This window comes from Anomaloglossus baeobatrachus, chromosome 4 (assembly GCF_048569485.1).
Source record: "Anomaloglossus baeobatrachus isolate aAnoBae1 chromosome 4, aAnoBae1.hap1, whole genome shotgun sequence".
Classification (NCBI taxonomy): Eukaryota; Metazoa; Chordata; class Amphibia; order Anura; family Aromobatidae; genus Anomaloglossus; species Anomaloglossus baeobatrachus.
The window spans coordinates 470,459,311-470,486,244 of NC_134356.1; the positions used below are offsets into that span (position 1 = coordinate 470,459,311).

The 26,934-nt window shown below is 45.2% G+C and overlaps 1 protein-coding gene across 17 annotated transcripts in view; it reads right to left on the bottom strand.

Annotated features, from left to right (window-relative positions):
• Nucleotides 1-16,141: 16,141 nt before the first annotated feature.
• Nucleotides 16,142-26,934, bottom strand: part of TJP1 (tight junction protein 1) — a 739,774-nt gene continuing 728,981 nt past the window's right edge. For all 17 annotated transcript variants that reach the window (XM_075345691.1, XM_075345702.1, XM_075345705.1 and 14 more), the window contains one exon: nt 16,142-17,882. In XM_075345691.1, the coding sequence (XP_075201806.1) occupies nt 17,788-17,882 (95 nt within the window). In that variant the 3' untranslated portion in view covers nt 16,142-17,787. The remainder of the gene's footprint in view (nt 17,883-26,934) is intronic.

Below are 26,934 nucleotides of genomic sequence, written 5' to 3' on the forward strand. Positions count from 1 at the left end.
GTAACAGTGTCCCTCCCTCACCTTTGCTCATGGTGTAATAGTCTCTCTCCTTGACTGTCCTGTACGTACTACTGGTGGGGGATTGTTTGTGCTTCTCAGCATGGGACTTCTCCAATCTACAACTTGGTAAACAGAACAAAGCCAGGAGTCTAAAGTCCATTCATGTATCAAGTGTCCAGGCGGAGTTGGACTCTTCTACCCACCTAAGGGGCTGATCCCAGGAGAGAAGAACAATGAGACCCATGTTAGTTCAGTTAGTTGGATCTCGGCTGGAGAAGGACTAGGATCTATTGCTGAGGCTGTACCGTAGAGCCTGGGTATAGACTGCTACAGACTGGAGATCAGTGCCCTCGTGGGATTGCATTTTGTTGTTCACCCTGTTGGACTCAAAGAAGTCATATAAGGATCATTGCCATATTTTCCCTGGCATTGGAATACCGGGAGGTGCCCCTGGATCTTTTGTTTTGTTGTGGATTCCTTGCAGACTTTAAGGATTTATATTTGTTTGGTGCTTTATCTTTTTGGTTCCAATAAAGCCCTTTGGATTGTTCATTGGCCTGGCGTCCCTTACTGCTCTACCGCATACCCAGTCATAATACGTTTTCTACAGGACTCTAGTATATTCTTAAACTTACACCATTTATGTTCAGTATCCCCAGTTACCATGACATTGTTCCACTCTACACGATTAAGCTCTTTTAATTGTTGACATCAGGTTTTAGCATTTTCCCTTTCAAATATTCTATTGAATATTAAATTGAAACTTCCCATATCATGGTCACTGCTGCCCAAGTGCTCCCAGACCTGTACATCTCTAATGTTTATTTGACAGGACCAAATCCAGCAAATTATCTCCCCTGGTCGGTTGATCTACCATCTGAGAGAGGTAATTGACTTGAATTGTAGAGAAGAACTTGCAGCTTTTAGCACAACCCGTATATCTGGATAGTTGAAATCCCCCATAAGGACCCGATTATTATTATTTGCTGCCTTTTCAATTTGTTATAGTATAAAGATGAGAACAGGAGTTTTTTAAAGTGCACATATAACAAAAATTTTATTTAGACAAGGTGAGGACACATGAACATCCATATGAGCGTTAAAAACATATTAAAAACATCATATGATAGATTACTCCCATGTTACAATCTTATCATGGGTTCAAGGCATAAGACTCCAAAGCATGATGGTGCAGCACTGTCAGAAAATTCATATATTAATAAATCAGCATTAATTTCTTTCAAAACATACAACAGACGCTTATAAAGGCAAAATCCTGAGCATAGAGTACATTGCTCAGGTAGTTATACCATCTATACCATCAGGCAGTAACTGTACCCCAGAGTAGCCATCAGCCAAATGTAATAGAGAGGGAGAATCCGTCATAAAACAGCCCCAAAATCACCTACGTACGTTTCGATATTACAAAGTGGAAATCTTCATCAGGGAGGAGGCATATCGTGCAGCACATCCATGATGGCAGGCTTTAAATGTGTGGTGATGATTACCGCGGACCCGGAAGTCCTGCTATCGGCGGTCGCGTCACCGTGCCGAGCGAAACCACGCGAGATGCAGGCCGTCACGTCATGTACGCGCATGCGCGGGAGCGGGGACGCGTCACCAAGGCTCCCGCGCGACGCTAAGACGGCCGCAGCTACGCGGGCACGCGAAGCATCAGGCACGATCGCTCAGGGACATCCAAATAAAAGTACCAGAATGGTAAGTATAGATCAATCCATGTATACAAAGTCCTTTCTATGTGATTCTATATAACCCAATTCATGACAATAGTAAGGTACGTCCTTAAGTGCATAACAAGGATCTTCATTTCCAGATGGCATTCACATGATTATTTTCTGGGTCCTAAAAAAGGACATACAAATATCCCATTAAAGCCAGACATACAAGGAGAGATGCACGAAAAAATTAAAAATTAGTATATTAAAAACAAGGGATGCAAATGAAGAGAAAGGAATGATGGCAATTTTACACTATAAGTGTGCCAACAAATTGCACAAATATGACAAAAGAAATAACAAAAAAGATATATACATAGATGAGACTATATGAACCAGATATTTTGTGGACTTAAATGACCCCAAAGAGAGAGGGAAAGATCAAACAAGGCCGTATCATGGTCTATAGAAAGGGAGAATAACTCACCGATTCATTTAGACCTCTGGGGACCAATGTATCCAGGGTCACTATCCACTTTGTTTCGCACTGCGCCAGGCGTTTCCTAAGGTCTCCACCCCTGATTCCCCCCGTTATCACATTGATACCTCTTATCTTTAGTTTCGAGGGGTCACAGGAGTGGTGTGACCTGAAATGCCTGGGCAGTGTTTTGAGTGTTGATGGGTCCTCTTCTGTTTTGGCTGCGGCAAGGTCCCTCACGTGTTCCCTGACCCTAACTCGGAGCTCCCGTGAGGCGAGTCCCACGTAGGTCAGGGGACACGTGCACGTGGCAAAATATACCACATGTGTGGTTGTACAAGTGATATAATGCCTGATGTTATAGGTTTTCAAGTCGTCAGATGAGCAAAACGTATTGCTCCGCAAGACATTGCCACAAGCCACACAGTGACCACATGGGAAACATCCCTGTGGAGGACCCCGTGATCCAAATGGATTCATTCGAGGTGGGATGTAGTGGCTCCGGACCAAAAAATCCCTCAGGTTCCTCGCTCTCCTAGAGCATTTGGCTGATGGCTACTCTGGGGTACAGTTACTGCCTGATGGTATAACTACCTGAGCAATGTACTCTATGCTCAGGATTTTGCCTTTATAAGCGTCTGTTGTATGTTTGGAAAGAAATTAATGCCGATTTATTAATATATGAATTTTCTGACAGTGCTGCACCATCATGCTTTGGAGTCTTATGCCTTGAACCCATGATAAGATTGTAACATGGGAGTAATCTATCATATGATGTTTTTAATATGTTTTTAACGCTCATATGGATGTTCATGTGTCCTCACCTTGTCTAAATAAAATTTTTGTTATATGTGCACTTTAAAAAAACACCTGTTCTCATCTTTATACTATGCAATTGAGTTTGTGCTAAGTGTGTGGGTCCCAGTAGATTCTGGACCCACCTTTTCATTTCATGTCCTATGGCACTTTGGATTTCTCTAATTCTTTTCAATTTGTTGCAGCATTTCACCCTATACCTGTTCAAGTATGTTAGGAGGCTTTTAGAAAACTCCAATTAGCAGCTTTCCATTATTTCCTTTACTTTACCCATACTGCCTCTACATTGTTGTAGCTCCTCCCAATGTCGTCATTAAGCAGAGGTCTCAAGTTAGATTTGATAAATACAACCCTCCACTTTTTTTTTTTTTTTTTAGTCTTTCCTGTCCTCTCTGAATGTGGTGGAACCCTCTACGTTTGTCACCCAGTCATGGCTGTCATCCAGCCAGGTTTTTGTAATGCCGATAATCCGTGATTGATAGAAGAGTCTATAACTCATTTCCTTTGCTAACAAGATTGCTTGCATTTGTCAGTAGACATTTAATACTATTAAACATCTTTCTTACTTCTCATCTCCCTACTTTCCTTGCCTGTCCGTGCCCCCATTAAACCTGCCTTAACCTCTAACGTCTCACGCTCTCCATCTACTCAGTCTACGCTTAGTAGTGTGCTCAACACTGTGACAGGTCTGTTTTCTGCCGGCATGTGTCACACACTGTACACAGATGTGATCTGCGTGATGTCAGTGTGACATGTACCGGAGAAAACACAGGTGATTTTATAATTATATATATATATATATATATATATATATATATATATATATATATAAATATAAATATAAAGAATTTTTATACTTCCCTGTCTCCTGTGCTGCTGCTGCTTCCAGGCCTGCTCATTATGCTCATTTCATATTCAATGCACTCAGCGCAGACCCAGAAGTAACAGCAGCGCTGGAGACAGGTAAGTATATCAGCTGATGCTGTCCGTGTGCTATCCGGATGTCACACGGATAGCACAGGGACAGCACAAGTAAAACACACACAGACACGCACACACATACCTACCTTCACCATATGGACCATGCAAAACGTTAGTGTTTAGCACGGACGTCTGAAGGAGGCCTTAAAGCTACAACTGAAAGCAGGGAGCCAGCCAAATATCCGAACACTATTCATTCCGAACAGGCGACACATGGAGGAAACCCAGCACTTCCCAGCCTCTAATTGGACGGCTAAACTGTCCATCACAATCCAGACAGCTCAGCACGCCTCAGCCTCCAATTGGACAGTTGAACTATCACCAGCTGAGAACACCACTGTCTCTGAATGGCTGAACTGTCACTCAATGCGCCCAGATACACTGCTAGGAGAAATCATGAGAGATTACTGTTCAGTCCTTACACTTTCTTTTTTTATTTTCTTAATTAATAATAAAAAACTACAATACACATAAAAAAATACACTTAATGTTTCTATTTATGAAAGTATTCTTTCTTTGCAGCATTTTTCCACAGTAGTGTAATTTGGCTGTGTCAAGTAGTTAAATCTTATTCAATGTTTTAGTTAATGGAAATACATCTAAGATTATAGCAGAAATAGTACTAAGATGTTCTAAGAGCAATTTAAAGTGTCATTAGTAGGTTGTCCTGAAGACCAGCCGTTAAAACTAATCTGGGGTCACTTACAATTGGTTGCTAGGCAATGTGTTCTGTACTCGGAAGCATTACCAGCACATTGAACCAATGCAATTAGTTGTCTGTATGAGTTTTCAAGTCCAATAACCCACACAACAATATACAGTCTCTCTCTAAACTACATTTTAAAAAAAAAAAAAAAGTATGTGTTTTAGATGGCATCAGGTGTGTATGTTGTATATCAATGTGAAAAGGACACATTTATAAAATCAAAAATAGAAATTTAAGAAGAACACATTTAAAAAAGGTATATGTATTTATAAATTATATACATACAGACATACATACATCAGGTTGCTTTCTAAAAAGAAACCATATAACTATAAAGCACAAAAAAAAAAAAAAAAAAAAAAAAGAATTGGTCAGATCTACAAAATTTAAATATATGAAGCGGTCATGTCAAAAACCACTATTAACTTGCAGATGAAGGGAATTTTGTTTACTTACCGTAAATTCCTTTTCTTCTAGCTCTAATTGGGAGACCCAGACAATTGGGTGTATAGGCTATGCCTCCGGAGGCCGCACAAAGTATTACACTTAAAAGTGTTAAGCCCCTCCCCTTCTGCCTATACACCCCCCGTGCTCCCACGGGCTCCTCAGTTTTGGTGCAAAAGCAAGAAGGAGGAAAAAGAATTATAAACTGGTTTAAAGTAACTTCAATCCGAAGGAATATCGGAGAACTGAAACCATTCAACATGAACAACATGTGTACACAAAAAAACAGGGGCGGGTGCTGGGTCTCCCAATTAGAGCTAGAAGAAAAGGAATTTACGGTAAGTAAACAAAATTCCCTTCTTCTTTGTCGCTCTATTGGGAGACCCAGACAATTGGGACGTCCAAAAGCAGTCCCTGGGTGGGTAAAATAATACCTCGTAAGAGAGCCGTAAAACGGCCTCTTCCTACAGGTGGGCAACTGCCGCCTGAAGGACTCGTCTACCTAGGCTGGCATCCGCCGAAGCATAGGTATGCACCTGATAGTGATTCGTGAAAGTGTGCAGGCTCGACCAGGTAGCCGCCTGACACACCTGCTGAGCCGTAGCATGGTGCCTCAAAGCCCAGGACGCGCCCACGGCTCTGGTAGAATGGGCCTTCAGCCCTGAGGGAACCGGAAGCCCAGCCGAACGGTAAGCTTCGATAATTGGCTCCTTGATCCACCGAGCCAGGGTTGATTTGGAAGCCTGTGACCCTTTACGCTGGCCAGCGACAAGGACAAAGAGTGCATCCGAGCGGCGCAGGGGCGCCGTACGAGAAATGTAGAGTCTGAGTGCTCTCACCAGATCTAACAAGTGCAAATCCTTTTCACATTGGTGAACTGGATGAGGATAAAAAGAAGGTAAGGAGATATCCTGATTGAGATGAAAGGGGGATACCACCTTAGGGAGAAATTCCGGAACCGGACGCAGAACCACCTTGTCCTGGTGAAACACCAGGAAAGGGGTTTTGCATGACAGCGCTGCTAGCTCAGACACTCTCCGAAGTGAAGTGACTGCTACTAGAAAAACCACTTTCTGCGAAAGGCGTGAGAGAGAAATATCCCTCATTGGCTCGAATGGTGGTTTCTGAAGAACCATCAGCACCCTGTTCAGATCCCAGGGTTCTAACGGCCGCTTGTAAGGAGGGACGATGTGACCAACCCCCTGCAGGAACGTGCGTACCTGTGGAAGTCTGGCTAGGCGCTTCTGGAAAAACACAGAGAGCGCTGAGACTTGTCCCTTAAGGGAGCCGAGCGACAAACCCTTTTCCAGTCCAGATTGAAGGAAGGACAGAAAAGTGGGCAAGGCAAAAGGCCAGGGAGAAATACCCTGAGCAGAGCACCACGACAGGAAAATTTTCCACGTCCTGTGGTAGATCTTGGCGGACGTTGGTTTCCTAGCTTGTCTCATAGTGGCAATGACGTCTTGAGATAACCCTGAAGACGCTAGGATCCAGGACTCAATGGCCACACAGTCAGGTTGAGGGCCGCAGAATTCAGATGGAAAAACGGCCCTTGAGATAGCAAGTCTGTTCGGTCTGGTAGTGCCCACGGTTGGCCGACCGTGAGATGCCACAGATCCGGGTACCACGACCTCCTCGGCCAGTCTGGAGCGACGAGGATGGCGCGGCGGCAGTCGGCCCTGATCTTGCGTAACACTCTGGGCAACAGTGCCAGCGGAGGAAACACATAAGGGAGCTGAAACTGCGACCAATCCTGAACTAAGGCGTCTGCCGCCAGAGCTCTGGGATCTTGAGACCGTGCCATGAACATTGGTACCTTGTTGTTGTGCCGGGACGCCATGAGGTCGACGTCCGGCACCCCCCAGCGGCAACAGATCTCCTGAAACACGTCCGGGTGAAGGGACCATTCCCCTGCGTCCATGCCCTGGCGACTGAGATAATCTGCTTCCCAGTTTTCCACGCCTGGGATGTGAACTGCGGATATGGTGGAGGCTGTGGCTTCCACCCACATCAAAATCCGCCGGACTTCCTGGAAGGCTTGCCGGCTGCGTGTGCCGCCTTGGTGGTTGATGTATGCCACCGCTGTGGAATTGTCCGACTGAATTCGGATCTGCTTGCCCTCCAGCCACTGCTGGAACGCTTTCAGGGCAAGATACACTGCCCGTATTTCCAGAACATTGATCTGAAGCGAGGACTCTTGCTGGGTCCACGTACCCTGAGCCCTGTGGTGGAGAAAAACCGCTCCCCACCCTGACAGACTCGCGTCCGTCGTGACTACTTCCCAGGATGGGGGTAGGAAGGATTTCCCCTTCGATAATGAAGTGGGAAGAAGCCACCACCGAAGGGAAGCTTTGGTCGCCTGAGAGAGGGAGACGGTCCTGTCGAGGGACGTCGGCTTCCTGTCCCATTTGCGTAGGATGTCCCATTGAAGGGGACGCAGGTGAAACTGCGCGAAAGGGACTGCCTCCATTGCTGCCACCATCTTCCCCAGGAAGTGCATGAGGCGCCTCAAGGGGTGTGACTGGCCTTGAAGGAGAGATTGTACCCCTTTCTGTAGTGACTGCTGCTTGATCAGCGGAAGCTTCACTATCGCTGAGAGGGTATGAAACTCCATGCCAAGATATGTCAGCGATTGGGCCGGTGTCAGATTTGACTTTGGAAAATTGATGATCCACCCGAAACCCTGGAGAGTCTCCAGGGTAGCGTCGAGGCTGCGTTGGCATGCCTCTTGAGAGGGTGCCTTGATCAGCAGATCGTCCAAGTACGGGATCACCGAGTGACCCTGCGAGTGTAGGAGCGCTACTACAGTAGCCGTAACCTTGGTAAAAACCCGTGGGGCTGTTGCCAGGCCGAACGGCAGTGCCACGAATTGCAGGTGTTCGTTTCCTATGGCGAAGCGCAAGAAGCGCTGGTGCTCTGGAGCAATCGGTACGTGGAGATAAGCATCTTTGATATCGATCGATGCAAGGAAATCTCCTTGGGACATTGAGGCGATGACGGAGCGGAGGGATTCCATCCGGAACCGCCTGGTTTTTACGTGTTTGTTGAGCAGTTTCAGGTCCAGGACAGGACGGAAAGACCCGTCCTTCTTTGGGACCACAAACAAGTTGGAGTAAAAACCGTGGCTCTGTTGCTGAAGAGGAACAGGGATCACCACTCCTTCTGCCTTCAGAGTGCGCAGCGCCTGCAGAAGAGCCTCGGCTCGCTCGGGAGGCGGGGATGACCTGAAGAATCGAGTCGGGGGACGAGAGGTGAACTCTATCTTGTAACCGTGAGACAGAATGTCTCTCACCCAGCGGTCTTTTATTTGTGGCAGCCAGGTGTCGCAAAAGCGGGAGAGCCTGCCACCGACCGAGGATGCGGATAGAGGAGGTCGAAAGTCATGAGGAAGCCGCTTTGTTAGCGGCGCCTCCGGTGGCCTTTTTAGGACGTGACTTAGACCGCCATGCATCAGAGTTCCTTTGTTCTTTCTGAGGCCTTTTGGACGAGGAGAATTGGGACCTGCCCGCGCCCCGAAAGGACCGAAACCTCGACTGCCCTCTCCTCTGTTGGGGTATGTTCTGTTTGGGCTGGGGTAAGGATGTATCCTTTCCCTTGGATTGTTTGATGATTTCATCCAAACGCTCGCCAAACAGCCTGTCGCCAGAAATTGGCAAACTGGTTAAGCGCTTTTTGGAAGCAGAATCTGCCTTCCATTCCCGTAGCCACAAGGCCCTGCGGAGTACCACCGAATTGGCGGCTGCAACCGCCGTACGGCTCGCAGAGTCCAGGACAGCATTAATAGCGTAAGACGCAAATGCCGAGGTCTGAGTGGTAATGGATGCCACTTGTGGCGCGGACGTGCATGTGGCTGCTTCAATTTGCGCTTGACCTGCTGAGATAGCTTGTAGCGCCCATACGGCTGCGAATGCTGGGGCAAAAGAAGCTCCGATAGCTTCATAGATGGATTTCAACCAGAGCTCCATCTGCCTGTCAGTGGCATCTTTGAGCGAGGCCCCATCTTCCACTGCAAGTATGGATCTAGCCGCCAGTCTGGAGATTGGAGGATCCACTTTGGGACACTGAGTCCAACCTTTAACCACGTCAGGGGGAAAAGGATAACGTGTATCCTTAAGGCGCTTAGAAAAACGCTTATCTGGACAAGCATGGTGATTCTGGACTGCCTCTCTGAAATCAGAGTGGTCTAGAAACATACTCGGTGTACGCTTGGGGAACCTGAAACGGAATTTCTCCTGCTGAGAAGCTGACTCCTCCGCCGGAGGAGCTGAGGGAGAAATATCCAGCATTTGATTGATGGACGCAATAAGATCGTTCACTATGGCGTCCCCGTCTGGAGTATTAAGATTGAGAGCGCCCTCAGGATCAGAATCCTGATCAACTGTCTCAGCTTCATCAACCAGAGATTCCCCCCGCTGAGACCCTGAACAATATGATGTCGAGGGAAATTCTAAGCGAGCCCGCTTAGTCGGTCTGGGGCTGGGGTCTAAGTCAGAACCCTCAGCCTGGGATGTATGAGATACCCCTGGAGGACATTGTTGGTCCAACTGAGGGGGGCCAGGGAACAATGATTCAACAGAGTCCCTTTGCTGAGATACCGGCCTGGACTGCAAGGCTTCTAGTATCTTAGCCATAGTCTCAGAGAGTTTTGCAAACTCCGTCCCCGTCACCTGGACAGTGTCAACAGGTGGCTCCCCCTGGGCTCCTCTTAGCAGAGGCTCTGGCTGAGAAAGTGCCACAGGGGCCGAACATTGCACACAATGAGGGTCAATGGAACCCGCCGGCAGCTGGGTCGTACAAGCGGCGCAGGCAGCATAATAAGCCTGTGTTTTGGCACCCCTGCCTTTTGTGGGCGCCATGCTATTGTTTTCCCTGAGCAACACAATAGGGTATATAGCCAGAATGAACTGTGCTCATACAGTGTAAAGTATATACTATAAATAAATAATGTATCAATACACTACAGCACCATGGGGCTAGCACCACAGGTGCTGCTTACCACCCGCCTAAAGTGGTTGTGAGGCCACCAGAGACCGTGTCTGGGTCTCCCAGGGTTTGTCCCTCTCTGCAGCGTCGGAGGAGCTGACAGGAATGGCTGCGGCGTCCTGACGAGAGGAGGGAGCCGTGGGCGTGGCCGAGAAAGTGCGGGAACTGGTGCTCACACTGTGCACAGTGAGGGGGCTGGAGTATGCAAAGCATACTCCAGCCCTCAGTGCTGCTCGTTCTGTGCAGCGTCCCGCCCTTCCCCTGCCTGTCAGGGCTGGGGGCGGGAGAAAAGGAAACTAGGCCGCAAGAAAGCCGGGGACTCGAGTATAAGCGTGGCCGCCGTAAAAGCGCGGCCGGCGCCGAAGTCCCCGGCGAACTACAAGTCCCAGCCGCGCCGCAGTTTCCCATGGCAGCGGCGGTTATCGCGGTAGCCCCTACATATAAACACACTCAGCGACGCTGAGTGTGTAATGGCACAGTTTAACCCGGTCAGCGCCGCGGTCCCCGGTGCACTAGCACACCCAGCAAAGCTGAGGTGTTGCCGTGCGCGGTCCCCACCGGGATACAGAGTACCTTCAAGTAGCAGGGCCATGTCCCTGAACGGTACCCGGCTCCTATCCAGCAGGCTCCACAGGAGTTGTGGATGAAGCACGGTCTCAGTGCCTGGAGACCGATAGGATCCCACTTCACCCAGAGCCCTGAGGGGGATGGGGAAGGAAAACAGCATGTGGGCTCCAGCCTCCGTACCCGCAATGGATACCTCAACCTTAACAACACTGCCGACAAGAGTGGGGTGAGAAGGGAGCATGCTGGGGGCCCTATATGGGCCCACTTTTCTTCCAACCGACATAGTCAGCAGCTACTGCTGACCAATCTGTGGAGCTGTGCGTGCATGACTGCCTCCTTCGCACAAAGCAAAAAAAAACTGAGGAGCCCGTGGGAGCACGGGGGGTGTATAGGCAGAAGGGGAGGGGCTTAACACTTTTAAGTGTAATACTTTGTGCGGCCTCCGGAGGCATAGCCTATACACCCAATTGTCTGGGTCTCCCAATAGAGCGACAAAGAAATGGGGGTTAAACTGCCGGTTAAAACTAGGTACTGCACTGATAGCCCAGCTACTGGGAGGAAATTAACTTTATACCTCCAGGCAGCCTACTACTTTCAGTCAGACATGGGCGAGGCAGATTAAGTCACTGCACAGTTTACAGTGATTGGCGGCTGTAACCACGTCCTGGTAAGTGATGGGTGGACCCCGCAGATACTATTGATCTGTGGGTCCAACCGGGTTTAAAAAAAAACAAAAAAAAAAACAACCCAGTTCCGTCCCAGAATTGATCCCGGATTTCTAACCTGATGCTGGTCTCCATTATAAATCTATGGGGAACATAATCCAGCACTTTAAAATGGTGGTAGAAGAGATAGATTAGAGTAGGTGTGTTATACTTACAGATTATTCCGCGCAGCCGTAACTCTACTTCCGCTACTTCTCAGTATCCTTCATGTATATGCACAGCTTCCCTTGCCCACCGGCAGTCCCTGCCTCTCTGGTTGCACTCAGGGTATGTGCGCACGTTGCTTTTTACCTGCTTTTTTGCTGCTTTTTCTTCTGCGCTGTTTAATGCCAAAATGGATGTGTTCTTCTATTCAAGCAAAGTCTATGGGAATTTGGGTTTCTTGTTCACACTATGTTGTTCAAAATGCTGCCTTTTTGTGGCAGAACTTTGGTCAAAAACTCAGCTTTGCAGTGCAAATCCCAAATGGCAAAAACAATTGACATGTTGCTTCTTTGAAAAGCTGAGGTTTTGACCAAAGTTCTGCCACAAAAAGGCAGCATTTTGAACAACATAGTGTGAACAAGAAACCCAAATTCCCATAGACTTTGCTTGAATAGAAGAACACATCCATTTTGGCATTAAACAGCGCAGAAGAAAAAGCAGCAAAAAAGCAGGTAAAAAGCAACGTGCGCACATACCCTTAGACACGCTCTCACCCAGGGTGGGGACGCTTCTGATTGCAACCGACAGACTGTGTGTCCCTATAGTGTAAAAATGAATAAATTAAAATTGGTGTAGAGTCCCCCTATATTATGATACCCAGCACAGATAAAGCATACGGCTACAGGCTGCAGCCCCCACATAAGTGCTTATCTTGGCTGTGCATCAAAATAAGAGGGACCGCATGCGACTTTTAATTATGGAAATAAAATTTAAAAAAAATAGTTGTGAGGTCCTCCCAATTTTGATACCCAGCCGTGATAAAGCTGACAGCTGGGGGCTGGTAGTCTCAGGCTGGGGAGGAACCATGGTTATTGGGTCCCCTAGCCTTAAAATATCAGCCTGCAGCCACCCAGGATTGTCACATCCATTAGGAGAGGTAATCCCAGACCTTTACCTAGCTCACTTCGATTGCCCTGGTGCCGAAGCAATTAGGGTAATAAGGCTTATAGAGGAAAAAGTGCTGACTGTTCTCTATGTTTCCTCTATAAGCATAAATTATGTTTTGTTCACGGCACCCCTGAATATCTGTGTCTTCATCCCAGCTTTCCAGATTTGCTGTTTCGACTAGCTCATGGAATGTTCGTAGTGCCAGATTCCTTCTGATGTTTGGATATATCTAGGGGTTAAAGACATCTCACAGCTGCCACTAAGCCTTAGATTAGTAATGGGAGGAGTCTGAGACCGCCTATTACTAATAATGAGTAAGTGAAAAGAAATAACAGAAAAAAATCCTTTATTTGAAACTATAAAAAAAAAAAAAAAAAACAAAAAAAAAACCAAACACCCTCTGTCTACCCTTTATTAACCCCCAAAACACCTAGCTCAGACGTAATCCACACAAGGTCCCACAACGATTTTAGCTCTGCTACATACATACTGTCAGAACTGGGTGATTTGGGGGGTTAATAAAGAGATAAAAGATGGGGGTTTTTGAATTTTATTTCAAATTAAAATATTTTTTGTGCTTTATTTCTTTTCACATACAGAGTAGTAATGGAGGGGGGGGGCTCAAATGCCTCCCATTACTAATCTAGGGCTTAGAGGCAGCTGTGAGCTGTCATTTACACTTTATTACCTCGATTGCCACTGCACCAGGGCAATCGGGATAAGCCGGGTAAAGTTCAAGGATAGTCACATCTAATAGATGTGACAATCCTATGTGGCTGCAGGCCCAATAACCATGGGTCCTCCCCAGCCTGAGAATTCCAGCCCAAGCTTTCTGCTTTATCATAGCTGAGTATCAAAATTGGAGAGGGGGACTGCATCCCGATTTTTAAAATTAATTTTAAAATATTTTTCTAAAGTTGCACGCTGTCCCTGATATTTTGATATACAGTCAAGATAAAGGCAATGCTGGGGGGCTGCAGCCTTTGGCCGTATGCTTGATCTGTGCTGGGTATCATAATATGGGGGGACCCTGGGCAAATTTATTTGTACACTATAGACACGCGTCTGTGATTGAAAGCAGTCACGGGGAAGACTCTTCTCCTTGCGGAGACCTGAGAGACCTATCTGGCTGCCAGTGAGAGGTCTTATAGCTGCACAGCCCCTCTGGGAAATATTCAAATGGTCTCTCCAGGAAAGAGACAAACTCTAGCGCCACCTATTGGAAGTAGCAATCCTAAAAGTCAAAAGTGGCCTTTTTTAACAAGCCTTTTCATATGACTTAGGATTTATACCAGATCCGAAGCCCAATTTGCAGTGTTTCGGGGTAATTGCTCCCTCATCAGTGTATTTATTTTCTGAAAATGAGAAATGGTCAAAAAACAAAAAAACGCAGTGCTTTCAGATTTCAAATAAAGCAAAGAAAGATCATAACAATTTAGAATTAACAATACTAATGTTTTAACTCGGGAAGAGTTCAGAAATCTATATTTTGTGAAATAACCATGATTTTTAATCACAGCTTTCATGCTTAGCATGCTTTCCACCAGTCTTTCACACTGCTTTTGGGTGACCTTACGCCACCCCTAGTGCACAAATATAAGCAGTTCTTTGTTTGATGGCTTGTGACTATCCATCTTTCTCATTCTCATTACATTCCAGAGGTTTTCCATAGGGTTCAGGTCTGGAGATTGAGCTGGCCATGACAGGGTTTTGATGTGGTGGTCCTTCATCCACACTTTGATTGACCTAGCTGTGTGGCATAACGCATTGTCCTGCTGGAAAAAACAGTCCTCAGAGTTGGGGAACATTGCCTGAGCAGAAGGAAGCAACTGTTTTTCCAGAATAACCTTGTATGCAGCTTGATTCATACGTCCTTCACAAAGTTTGATCTGCCCGATTCCAGCCTTGTTGAAGCATCCCCAGATCACTGATCCTCCACCAAATTTCACAGTGGGTGCAAGATACTGTGGCTTGTACGCCTCTCCAGGTCTCCGTTTAACCATTAGACGACCCAGTGTTGGGCAAAGCTGAAAATTAGACACAGAGAAGATTACTCCAGTCCTCTATGGTCCAATCCTTATGATCTTTGGCAAACTTCAGCCTAGCTCTCCTTTGCTTCTCATTGATGAAAGGCTTTTTTTTCTAGCTTTACATGACGTGAACCCTGCATCTAGCAGCCTGTTACGTAATGTTCTTACCATGCACTTCACCCCAGTTGCTACTTGCCATTCCTCTTGTAGGTCATGAGGTCATCCTGCGGTTGCTGAGCGACATTCAAATAAGATGACGGTCATCCCGGTCAGTAGAGTTGCTTTCGCCCTCTGCCGGTCTGTAGTTTGGTTGGAATTCAACTGACACTGGAATGGAATGGCTGTGAGACATGTGGAGAAGCTGATTTTTATAAAAATGTGCAGTGGTGTCTTAATTTTTGCCAGAGCTGTATATAACAAATATGACAAAACAAGAGCGCTTATTTTCACTTGTCAACAATGTAACTTAATAAAACAGGAAATCAGAATGTGAAATTTTCTCATTTGCTTAAACAGATCAGCAATTTTGCCTTTAATCAAAGCTTACAACTAAGTGCAAGGGTACTAAGTTGGTATATCATGTACTGAATAAAAGGAGAAAGTATTATCCATGGATTTTCCTGATGAAGTAGTGAGGACACACTTCGAAACTAGTAGAATAAAACCACCTATATTCAGTATTTTTGGATTTGTGTCATTCCTACAGCAGCACAGAAATAGTTCCACCTTTCTTCAGTTCCTTATCTATACCTGATTTTGTGTGCGTGAACTCTGCAGCAGTTGATTACGTGCTTTGATACTGGTAACTTTTGTCACACAACCACACAAGGTGAGCACTATTCCTTATCACCTTTCATATGTTTATTGGGTAAGACCCTATTGCGCTTTCTATTCTTATCTTTCATCCAATGGTACTAGTTGTCACTTTAGCTTTTAATAAAACTACAAACTTTTATTGTTTAGCATTAACTAATAACCAAGTGACACTACGAGTATGGCCGTCCTTGTTACAGTAACAAAGACTCAAACAACTTAACAGAAAATGTTTAAACTTTGTAAGGCAACATCAATAGCAGCATAAGTAATGATATTGCAGCTCATCCCTTTTCATGTGCATGGGACTAGCTGCATCACATGACAGCCCGTGGGCACAAAGTGACACAGCCCGTGGGCACAAAGTGACACAGCCCGTGGGCACAAAGTGACACAGCCCGTGGGCACAAAGTGACACAGCTCATAGGGTGGGGGGGTAACCGATTCTAACTGTTAAACGTGCCCAAGCACCTTTTACAATATGTTTGCCCACAGACATAGCTGAAAGTAGATTATCTCCCACAGGCACAAGTAAAATCCAAGAACTGGGATAGCTACATACACAAAAACAAACAAGCAGTCTGGCCCCCTCCTCCCCTCAACGTAGGAGGTTCGGATCGCTTGGGCACCTTAATCTGACAATTTGTGAGAATAAAACATTTCCCCTACTTTTGGAACCCTCTATATATTAGTGTGTTATTTTCCACTGTTGAAAAATTGGCTGGTTGTACCTTACAAAAAATTTAGATCAACATTTTTTTAAAACACAAATACAAATCCTTAAATCCCATGTAGACACCCATTTTTAAAAACAAAAAAAAATTACACACTTTAAGGTTTTAATTTCATTTATTTTAAAACCAGTTTTATTTTGTATATTTAGAAATGTGTAATTTTAATAACTGCAAAGGAAAGAAATAAAAAAAAAAAAAAAAAAAGAAAAGAAAATGAAATCAGCCACACGTGAAGACTAATAATTGATTAGGAGAATGCAGTGCTGTATCTTCTACTGAAACCGTGCGAATGTGCCATAATAAATCGTCTATTAGTAAAAAAATACATTTTAGGGCACATTATACAGCATCCTTTTCACAAATTGCAGCAGGGATACTTTAAAGATAAGAATCAAACTAGAGAATTCTGAGGATTTATGCTCAGCATTTATAAAGATAGCAATTTTTGTGCATTTCGCTTCAAAATGTTCTTGTGGTGAGTACTGTAGAAATGCGCTTTATTGCTGCAGATGTTACAAAGTTCAAGGCTCAAAAAAGGTATGAGTACAAAGGTATCCTTAAGAAACGTTCAGGTTTTCTTTTTTTATACAAAAAGTAAAGCTTAAAAAAGTTAAATTTACAAACAAACAGAAAATAAAAAGGAAAAGAAAACAAAATAAGGAAAAACAACAAAAACAAAAAAGTGGTATGCACGCATTTTATATACAGGCATTGTAACATCTTTGAGATTTTTTTTTTTTTTTTAAATGCATAGCAGAAACATACAATTTCCTTCAATATTTTCTGAGTTGACAGGAGTAATTTAACTCCCGCCAGCTCAGCTCGTAGAAAAATTCACAATAATTCATAGTTTCTTCGATCTTTTTTCATTATACATTATTCTAAAGAAGCGCAAAAAAGCCATATGAACTTCGGAGTACAGAGAACTAGGAAAGAAAAAAAAAATTAAAAAAAAACAAAAAACCGTAACATGAGGGTAAGGCATCCCTGCTGGTTAAATATGTGTAGTAAATGGTTAATTTACAGGTCCACTGAAGCACCAGAACCACTGTCAATTACCTTGAACCCTATGCTGTGATTGATCTACACACCTTTTTATTCAATTTAAAAAAGGGAATAGGAGACCATGGATTCTATCGTATATTGGATGTCACAAGTCACTATATGTGCCTAACTTTTTCATTAAGTAATAACATTCAAACCTGTGAGCCATTGGAGAATACATTACATCAGTGTGGGTGGCCGATCTCAACAGCAAGGTTATGAAGAGATAGATCTTCCTTCCCTAAACAAAGCGGTTTGTTCTGGTGCAAACAATTGTCTATCATGACAAGATAAAAAAAATATATATATAGAAGTGCTAGTTGGTGTGTTTAAATTGGAAAAACAAAACAAGTAGTATCCATTAGTGTCTTCGGGCGATTGAAAGTATAATTCTAGAAAATGACTTTAGTGTTATCAGCATTGGTCCTTTAGAGACAAACGAATGCGAGTGAAAGGCGTTTAGTTACAAGACAAGGAAGGTGTGGCAGTGGCCTACCTTCACATGCCAAATCTGAGGCCGAAACTTTGACCATGGCTTTAAAGTCTACTCCCAAAAAAAATGCAAGTTCAGGCAAAAATTTTCCTAGCACTATCGAGTCCCATTGTTATTTAAAGGTGAAATAATACTCAATAGGAGGTGCAAAGATAAATAGGTCCATAGTAGATTTCACATTATTTCTTATCTTTACACTGTAGGTTTAGAAGTGATCTATCAATACAGATACACAATTTGCTCCGACAAGATAGTTAGGGTCACCAGGAAGAGATTTGTTCTGCCAATGTTTGGGGTCACCTGTAGATGTATTGGGGAAGAGACAGAGCAAGGTTAGTTCATCATCAAAATTTAACAGCATTTTAAATAGAACAAAACGCAAAAAAAAATTTAAAAAGCCACATAGGTAGCTCAGTGATTGGTTTTTACACATGTACGGCTCTTTACATTAATCTAATTGTGTGTGCCTTATTGCGGATTAAAACAACGATCTTAAGTTAATTAAACATGACAGTAATAAAAAATAAATTACACAAAAGTTTTTAGTGTAAACTCAACACTGCCCTCTCCTGGGCATAATGAAAGACTGCAGTAAGCTGACACTGCAAATTTAAAAATACAGCAATATTTAAACTGCACAAAAAAAAAAAAAAAAATATATATACCTTTGAAAACTACTTGTGTATTTTAGCGCAATTTGTTTCTGCACTAAAATGGCAACTCTAGAAATATGTGGCATTGCAAAGTACAATACATTAATGTGTATGCACAGAGTTCTTCCAAGAAATGAATTCTACTGCCATAGTCCTGTTCATTAGAGATGAGCGAACCTAGAGGTTCGAGTTTGAAAATGGACTTTCCAAAAAAAGAGAATTTTGTTACTTACCGTAAATTCTTTTTCTTATAGTTCCGTATTGGGAGACCCATACCATGGGTGTTTAGCTTCTGCCTCCGGAGGACACACAAAGTACTACACTAAAAAGTGTAGCTCCTCCCTCTGAGCTTATACACCCCCTGGTAGCCAGTCCTAGCCAGTTTAGTGCAAAAGCTGAAGGAGAATAGCCACCCACAAGTAGAACCGGAACAACCGGAGACTGTCCACGACAACAGTCGGTGATAACACACGGAACAAGAAAATTGCCAACAGGCAACAGGGAGGGAGCTGGGTCTCCCAATACGGAACTATAAGAAAAAGAATTTACGGTAAGTAACAAAATTCTCTTTTTCTTTATCGTTCCTTTGGGAGACCCATACCATGGGACGTTCCAAAGCTGTCCCTGAGTGGGAATAAACAGAAAAACTAAGAAGTAGGCGGAGCCTAACTTCACAAGTGGGCGACAGCCGCCTGAAGGATGCGTCTGCCCAAGCTCGCATCTGCCGAAGCATGAGCATGCACTTGGTAGTGCTTCGAAAAGGTATGCAGGCTAGTCCAAGTGGCAGCCTGACAGACTTGTTGAGCCGTAGCCTGGTGCCGAAAAGCCCAAGAGGCACAGACAGCTCTGGTCGAGTGTACTTTGATCCCCGGCGGGGGAGGCACCCGAGTACTCTGGTAGGCGTCCGAAATGGTCGATCTAATCCAACGGGCCAAGGTCGGCTTAGAAGCAGAGAGACCCTTGCGCCGCCCTGTGGTTAGCACAAAAAGAGAGGTGCAGCGCCTAAGCGCAGCGGTGCGAGACACATAAATCCGGAGAGCACGCACCAGATCTAGAGTATGCAGCGCTTTCTCAAAGCGATGAACAGGGGCCGGACAGAAGGAAGGCAAGGAAATATCCTGGTTAAGGTGGAAGGGAGAGACCACCTTAGGAAGAAAGTCCGGGGTCGGACGGAGAACTACCTTGTCTTGGTGAAAAACCAAAAAAGGTGACTCCGAGGAGAGCGCAGCGAAATCAGAGACTCTCCTGAGAGAAGTTATGGCAACTAGAAAGGCCACCTTTTGAGAAAGACGATACAAAGAAACCTCCCTAAGGGGCTCGAAAGGGGGTTTCTGCAATACCGTGAGGACCAAGTTAAGGTCTCAGGGATCCAAGGGCCGCCGATAAGGCGGAATGATGTGAGACGCACCTTGCATGAAGGTGCGGACCTGAGCCAGCCGGGCGAGACGCCGCTGGAACAGCACTGATAGAGCTGAGACTTGTCCCTTGAGAGAGTTGAGGGACAGTCCAAGCTGCAGACCGGACTGTAAAAAAGACAGAAGGGTCGGAAACGAGAATGGCCAAGGAGAATGGCCGGAAGAGCGACACCAGGACAGGAAAATTTTCCAAGTCCTGTGATAGATCTTGACGGAGGAAGACTTACGGGCCAGAGTCATAGTGGAGATGACTTCAGGAGGAATACCAGAAGCCGTCAAAATCCAGGACTCAAGAGCCACGCCGTCAATTTGAGTGCCGCAGAATTCGGGTGGAAAATCGGACCTTGCGAGAGCAGGTCTGGACGGTCCGGAAGATGCCACGGCATCTCCACGGACAGTTGGAGCAGGTCCGGATACCAAGCTCGCCTGGGCCAGTCCGGTGCAATGAGGATGACTCGACGGCCCTCCATTCTGATATTGCGCAGGACTCTGGGCAAGAGAGCTAGAGGTGGAAACACGTAGGACAACTGGGACCAGTCTTGAACCAGAGCGTCCGCGGCGAAGGCCTGAGGATCGTGGGAGCGAGCTACGTAAACCGGAACCTTGTTGTTGTGACGGGATGCCATTAGGTCCACGTCCGGAGTGCCCCACTTGCGGCAGATTGACTGAAACACTGCCGGGTGCAGGGACCACTCGCCACCGTCCACGGATTGACGGCTGAGATAATCTGCCTCCCAGTTTTCTACGCCAGGGATGTGGACTGCGGATATGGTGGACTTGGAGTCCTCCGCCCATTGAAGAATGCGTTGGACCTCCAACATTGCCAGGCGGCTGCGTGTCCCGCCTTGGTGATTGATGTAGGCAACCGCTGTCGCGTTGTCTGACTGGACTCGAATGTGCCTGCCCGCCAACAGGTGGTGAAAGGCTAGGAGAGCTAGAAGCACAGCTCTGGTTTCCAGCACATTGATTGAAAGGGCTGACTCGGACAGAGTCCAAGTGCCCTGTGCTCTGTGGTGGAGATGTACCGCTCCCAAGCCGGAAGGGCTGGCATCCGTGGTGAGAATCACCCAGGACGGAGTCAGGAAGGAGCGCCCTTAGGACAGGGAGAGGGGTCGAAGCCACCACTGAAGAGAGCTCCTGGTCCGTGGCGACAGAGCCACTAACCTCTGTAAGGAGGAAGGCCGCTTGTCCCAACAGCGGAGAATGTCCAGCTGCAGAGGACGCAGATGGAACTGGGCAAAGGGAACCGCCTCCATGGAGGCCACCATTTGACCCAGCACCTGCATCAGACGCCTGAGGGTATAACGGCAGGGCCTCAGGAGAGAGCGCACCGCCAACCGGAGTGACAGCTGTTTGTCTAAGGGCAACTTCACAAGTGACGGCAAAGTCTCGAACTGCATCCCTAGGTACGTGAGACTCTGGGTCGGAGTCAGAGTGGATTTGGGAAGATTGACAATCCACCCGAATTGGGCTAAGGTGGCGAGAGTGAGCGAAACACTCCGCTGACAGTCTGCGCTGGATGTACGCTTTGACTAGAAGGTCGTCCAGGTAAGGAAGCACTGCTAACCCCTGGAGGTGCAGGACCGCAATCACTGCCGCCATGACCTTGGTGAATACCCGAGGGGCCGTGGCTAACCCGAAGGGGAGAGCCACGAATTGGAAATGATCCTCTCCTATCGCAAAACGTAACCAACGCTGATGTGACACTGCGATTGGCACATGTAGATAGGCATCTCTGATGTCGATGGACGCCAGGAACTCCCCTTGGGTCATAGAGGCAATGACTGATCGCAGAGACTCCATGCGAAAATGCCGCACCCGGACATGCTTGTTGAGAAGCTTGAGATCCAGGATGGGCCGGAAGGTACCGTCCTTTTTTGGAACTAGGAAGAGATTTGAGTAAAAACCTCTGAACCGTTCCGGAGCGGGAACTGGGACAATCACTCCGTTTGCCTGCAAGGACGCCACGGCCTGCGAGAAGGCGGCGGCCTTGGAGCAGGGGGGAGTTGAGAGAAAAAATCTGTTTGGAGGGCTGGAAGAGAATTCTATCCTGTAGCCGTGAGATATGATGTCTCTCACCCACTGATCGGAGACTTGCTTTAACCAAGCGTCGCCAAAGTGGGAGAGCCTGCCACCGACTAAGGACGTGGCTGGAGCGGGCCGAGAGTCATGAGGAAGCTGCCTTAGTGGCAGAACCTCCTGCGGTCTTCTGCGGACGCGCTTTTGGGCGCCAGTTGGATTTCTGATCCTTGGCTGATTTAGCGGACGAGGCGGAAGGCTTAGAGGATGACCAGTTGGAGGAATGAAAGGAACGAAACCTCGATTGATTCCTACCCTGGGCGGGTTACATAGTTGCTGAGACGCAGGGCCATGTCCCTGGGGATGAGTGCTCCGGTCCAACAGAATCCTCAAGGGGCTGTGGATGGAGACCGGACTCCTGCCAGGCATGGAGACCGTGCTGGCTCCCACTTCAAGCCAGAGCCCAGAAGGGATGGTGAAGGAGCGCGGCATGTAAGGCTGCAGCCTTGTAAATCAACCTTAACAACACCGCCGACACAGTGGGGTGAGAAGGGACATGCCGGGAGTCCAGTCATGGACCCGCTTTTCTTCAAACTCTTTCCAAAAGTCAAACAAATCAGATGAGAATGCATGTGTGGATGTATGCCTCCTGACACAAAGCAATAAACTGGCTAGGACTGGCTACCAGGGGGTGTATAAGCTCAGAGGGAGGAGCTACACTTTTAAGTATAGTACTTTGTGTGTCCTCCGGAGGCAGAAGCTAAACACCCATGGTATGGTGGTATGGGTCTCCCAAAGGAACGATAAAGAAAACAAGGTTTGGGTTCAAAGTTCGAGTGGGTTACGAGTGCAAACTAGAGTTGAGCGAGTACCTAACTATTCGTACTCGCTTGACTCAAAGAGTACTGTCTAATGGTCACGTATTTGTTCCGAATAGCGTTGGCAATACAGGTCAATGGGGAAAAACTTGCAATGTAACGAATAACCCGAATGCCGTACTATTCGTGCGAGTTGCAAATAGTACTGCATTCGGGCTATTAGTTACATTGCGAGTTTTTCCCCATCGACTTGTATTGCACACGCTATTCGGAAAGAATACGCGAGTATCAGACAGTACTCGTTATGAGTATAGCAAATACGAATAGTTAGGTACTGACTCAACTCTAGTGCAAACCACTAAAGCGAGTAGCGCTGTGCTCGGGTATGATTGATGTTCAACCCTTTGTGAGCCACGTGCAGTGTTTGAACGGCTCACACTGAGGGTAAAATCAAAATGATCACATGTAATGTGCACACAATAAAAAAAAAATAATAAATAAATAAAAATAAATTGAAAAACCACGCCCCCGGAAATGTTCTGCTTATGGCTGTCTGCATGTGGGCGGAGACACAAACTGCCCAATTACTGACTTCCATTGAGGGTCAGGTCAGGGTCACAAACCGAACCTTATCTAAGGTTCGAATGAGCCTTGCGAACCGAACATCCAAAAGGTAAGAGTCGTTTCATCTTTTTCAGAACTCCATAGTACGAAAATAAGTAACTTTGTAATATTTCTTATCAGACAAATTTGCTTTTTTCTCTGCCAGAATTGATTAGTCATTATCAAAATTCTCAATTCTAAGGTAAAATCTGTATTCAGTGAAGACTTTGCCATTACTGAGATAGGAGATGACAGCTGCTACTGATGAGATCGACGGGAAGAGCTAAAGGAAAAGAGAGGCGCTAAAGAGGGAGGCGCTTAGGCAGAGCTCCACCCCTCCTCACTCTTATCACTTATAGAATCTCATCAGTAGCAGCTCTCATCTCTCAGTAATAAAAAAGTCTTCACTGAATACAGATTGTACCTCAGAATTGAGAATTTTTGATGACCGACTAATCAATTGTGGCAGAGAAAGAAGTTGCTTATTTTCATGTGTAGAATTGATTAAATAAAAATTAAAAACCGTTATGTTTTAAAGTACTGAAAGGCATTCATCCCTTATAAGCAAGAACTACTTTTTTTTCTACCAATAGCAATAATTCCAACCCTTTCACAATCATCACCACAAAACATGAGACTTATTGGATTGTCCAACTAAATGCATTTACTGTAGCACTTATCCATGTGGTAGGTGACAAAGGTTAGATTGCTGGAGGTCCAACCACTGGGACCCCCTAGCAATCCTGAGGATGGAGGTTCTAAAAACCCTCCTGTGAATGGTGAGGTAGCATGACAATGTGAAGTACATTAGTACAAAGTTATTTACATAAAATACCCACTAACTGAAGACTGTTTACACCGCCACAAAAGTACAACCTAAGGCTATGTGCGCACGTTGCGTACTAGCCCTGCAGAAATTTCTGCAGCGATCTGAAGAGCACATGTGCGCTTCAAATCGCTGCAGAAAATGTATGTAGAGAAAAAAAAAAGCCGATTCCATGCGCTCTGCCTGCAGCTCCTGCCATAGACAGAGCAGGAGCTGCCGGCAAAGCGCACGGAAGAAGTGACATGTCACTTCTTAGAACGCAGCGCTTCGGGCAGCAGCCGAAACGCTGCGCTCTAAGACGCCACGTGCGCACGGCCCCTGCACAATCTCCAGAGACTGTGCAGGGGACGCAGGACGCATGCAGTTACGCTGCGCTACAAAGCGCAGCGTAACTGCATGTATTTACGCAACGTGCGCACATAGTCTTAGACTTCAAAACGGACACGTGTGTGCCCACTAACAGGAGTTCATAGTCACATTCTCACTAAAGGATATTCTGTGTAAAATTTAGGCGCTGATCCTAAATAAACACTTAAAAAAATTAGCTCAACCCCTTCATGACCAAGGACATGTTGTTACATCCTAAATCACGAAGGAATGATCACCGCTGGCTGCTGAGGTGAGCCCGATTTGAACAGCAAACATTTGTGCCTCGCAGGTGGATCCGTGATCCACTCGCGCCTGTTAACCCCTTAAATTGCCACAGTTGGGAACACGCCTTTCCCGCCGCCCACGGAGGCCCTGTCACATGATCACTGGGAGCCGATGGTCGTTATGGTAGCGATGGGTCATGTGAGGACTCCTGTCGCTACCATGATGTAGTTCCTGTTACAGCCGGCAGAGCAGTAGCTGTAACAGGAGAGCAGCATTTCTGTTGAGCTGTGCAGCTCTGATCACCAGAAATAAATCCGCGATCAGACTTCAATAAATTAAAAAAAAAAATGTAAAAAAAGGGGTTTTTTTTAAACCAAAAAAAAAAAAAAAAAAAAATTAAAAAAAAGATTCAAATCACCCCATTTCCTCTATTGAAAATTAAAGGGTTAAAAAAATTAAAAAATTAAACATTTTTGGTATCGCCTCATTAAGAAATTACCGATCAAAATATACAATCAATTAACCTGATCGGTAAAATGTGTAGCGGCAAAAAAAAAGTCAAAGTTATGTTTTTTGATTGTCACAAATTTTGCACAAAATGCAATAACAGGCGATCAAAAAGTAGAATCTGAGCAAAAAATGGTACCATTACAAAGGTCAGCTCGACACACATACACCAAAAAAAAAAAAAAAAAAAAAAGTCACTGAGCCTTATCCCAAAAAAGCAGAACACTAAGGATTGTGGAAAATGGCGCCACTTTTTTGGATAAACGTCTGAATTTTTGTTTTCTACCCCTTAGTAACGTAAACCTATACATATTTGGTATCTACGAACTCGTACCGACCTGGGGAATCATACCCACACATCAGTTTTACCATATGGTGAATACGGTTAATGAAATATCCCAAAAACAAAGCGCACTTTTTTTTTTGCAATTTTTCCGCACATGGAATTTTTTTTGCCATTTTCCAGTACACTATATGGTAAAACTCATGGTTTCATTCAAAAATACAATTTCTCCCGCAAAAAAACAAGCCCTTATATGGCAAGATTGACAGAAAAATAAAAAAGTTATGGCTCCCAGAAGGAGAGGGAAAAAAAAAAAAAATCGCCTGAGGGTGAAGGGGTTAATAAGCTCAGCTGAAACTATAGAAACAGGAGGTTTGGAATCTAAGTAAAATTTGCCATCGAATTTGAATAATGATTTAACCTTCACCCCCGGATGATTTTCTGTTTTTCGTTTTTTCCTTCCATTCTACTAAGAGCTGTAACTTTATTTTTGCGTCAATATAGCCATATAGCGTTTTTTTTTTATTGAGACCCATAACATTCTCATTTCTCGGTATCTGGGGCTCAGTGACTGCTTATTACTTGCATCTTTAGGAGACGTTTTTAGTTATACCACTTTGGGGTAGATGTGTTTTAATCGCCTTTTATTGCATTTTAATTAATTGTTGCGGCGACCCAAAATATGTAATTCTGGAGATGCGATTTGTTGTGTCTACACCGATCAGATTAATTGATTTTATATTTTGATAGATTGGGCATTTCTAAACGCGGCATTTCTAAACGCGGCGATACCAAATACGTCCAAAAATAGACGGAAAAGGCAGCACTCACCGGAGTTGAAAGCAAGGTTCTTTTATACCTGTCCCACCACATATAAGAGCAAAGAAAAACAAGAATAAAAGAACCTTGCTTTCAACTCCGGTGAGTGCTGCCTTTTCCGTCTATTTTTGGATTTACATGGTCTATTTTCTGCGGATGTGCATCTGGAGAAAGCAGACTCTTCCAGCTCTCACTACAGCTTCTAAAAGATCAGCTGTGCCCGATTATTATCTTTATGATTAGAGATATATATATATATATATATATATATATATATATCTATATCCCTAAAACACCAAATATACACCAAATACGTGGATTCTTATTAGGGGATAACAGGTACTATCTGATCGCTTCTGCTGTTCAGAGCGATGCTTCAGCGGTTTTTTATTTTACATTTTTTTAATTTTTTATTTTTAAAGGTGATCACCATGGTTCAGTCTAATCAAAGAGCAGCAACTAATGCTGGAAGGTAAGATATTTCGGCTCCCATGCAGTGGCCAGAGACCAAATCGATGTGCACCAGCTTTAATTACAGTAGTCTGCATTCTCTGGGCATCTGACAAACCCAAATTTGTCCAACAGATTCTAAAAGGGTTATCTTCTACGTTAAAAAGTTACCAGAGGGTGCCTCCTTGTAGTTTGATAAATGACGGATCCTTCTGTTTTCCCAGCTACCAAAAGGTATAGGCTGAGAGAGAGGGGAGCCAGCACGATCTGAAAATTGCACGCTTCATATAAAAAGTGCAAATTCACAGATTTATTCCAACTGTACTATAATATAAAATGAGCTTTTTAGAAAATAATTGATCAAT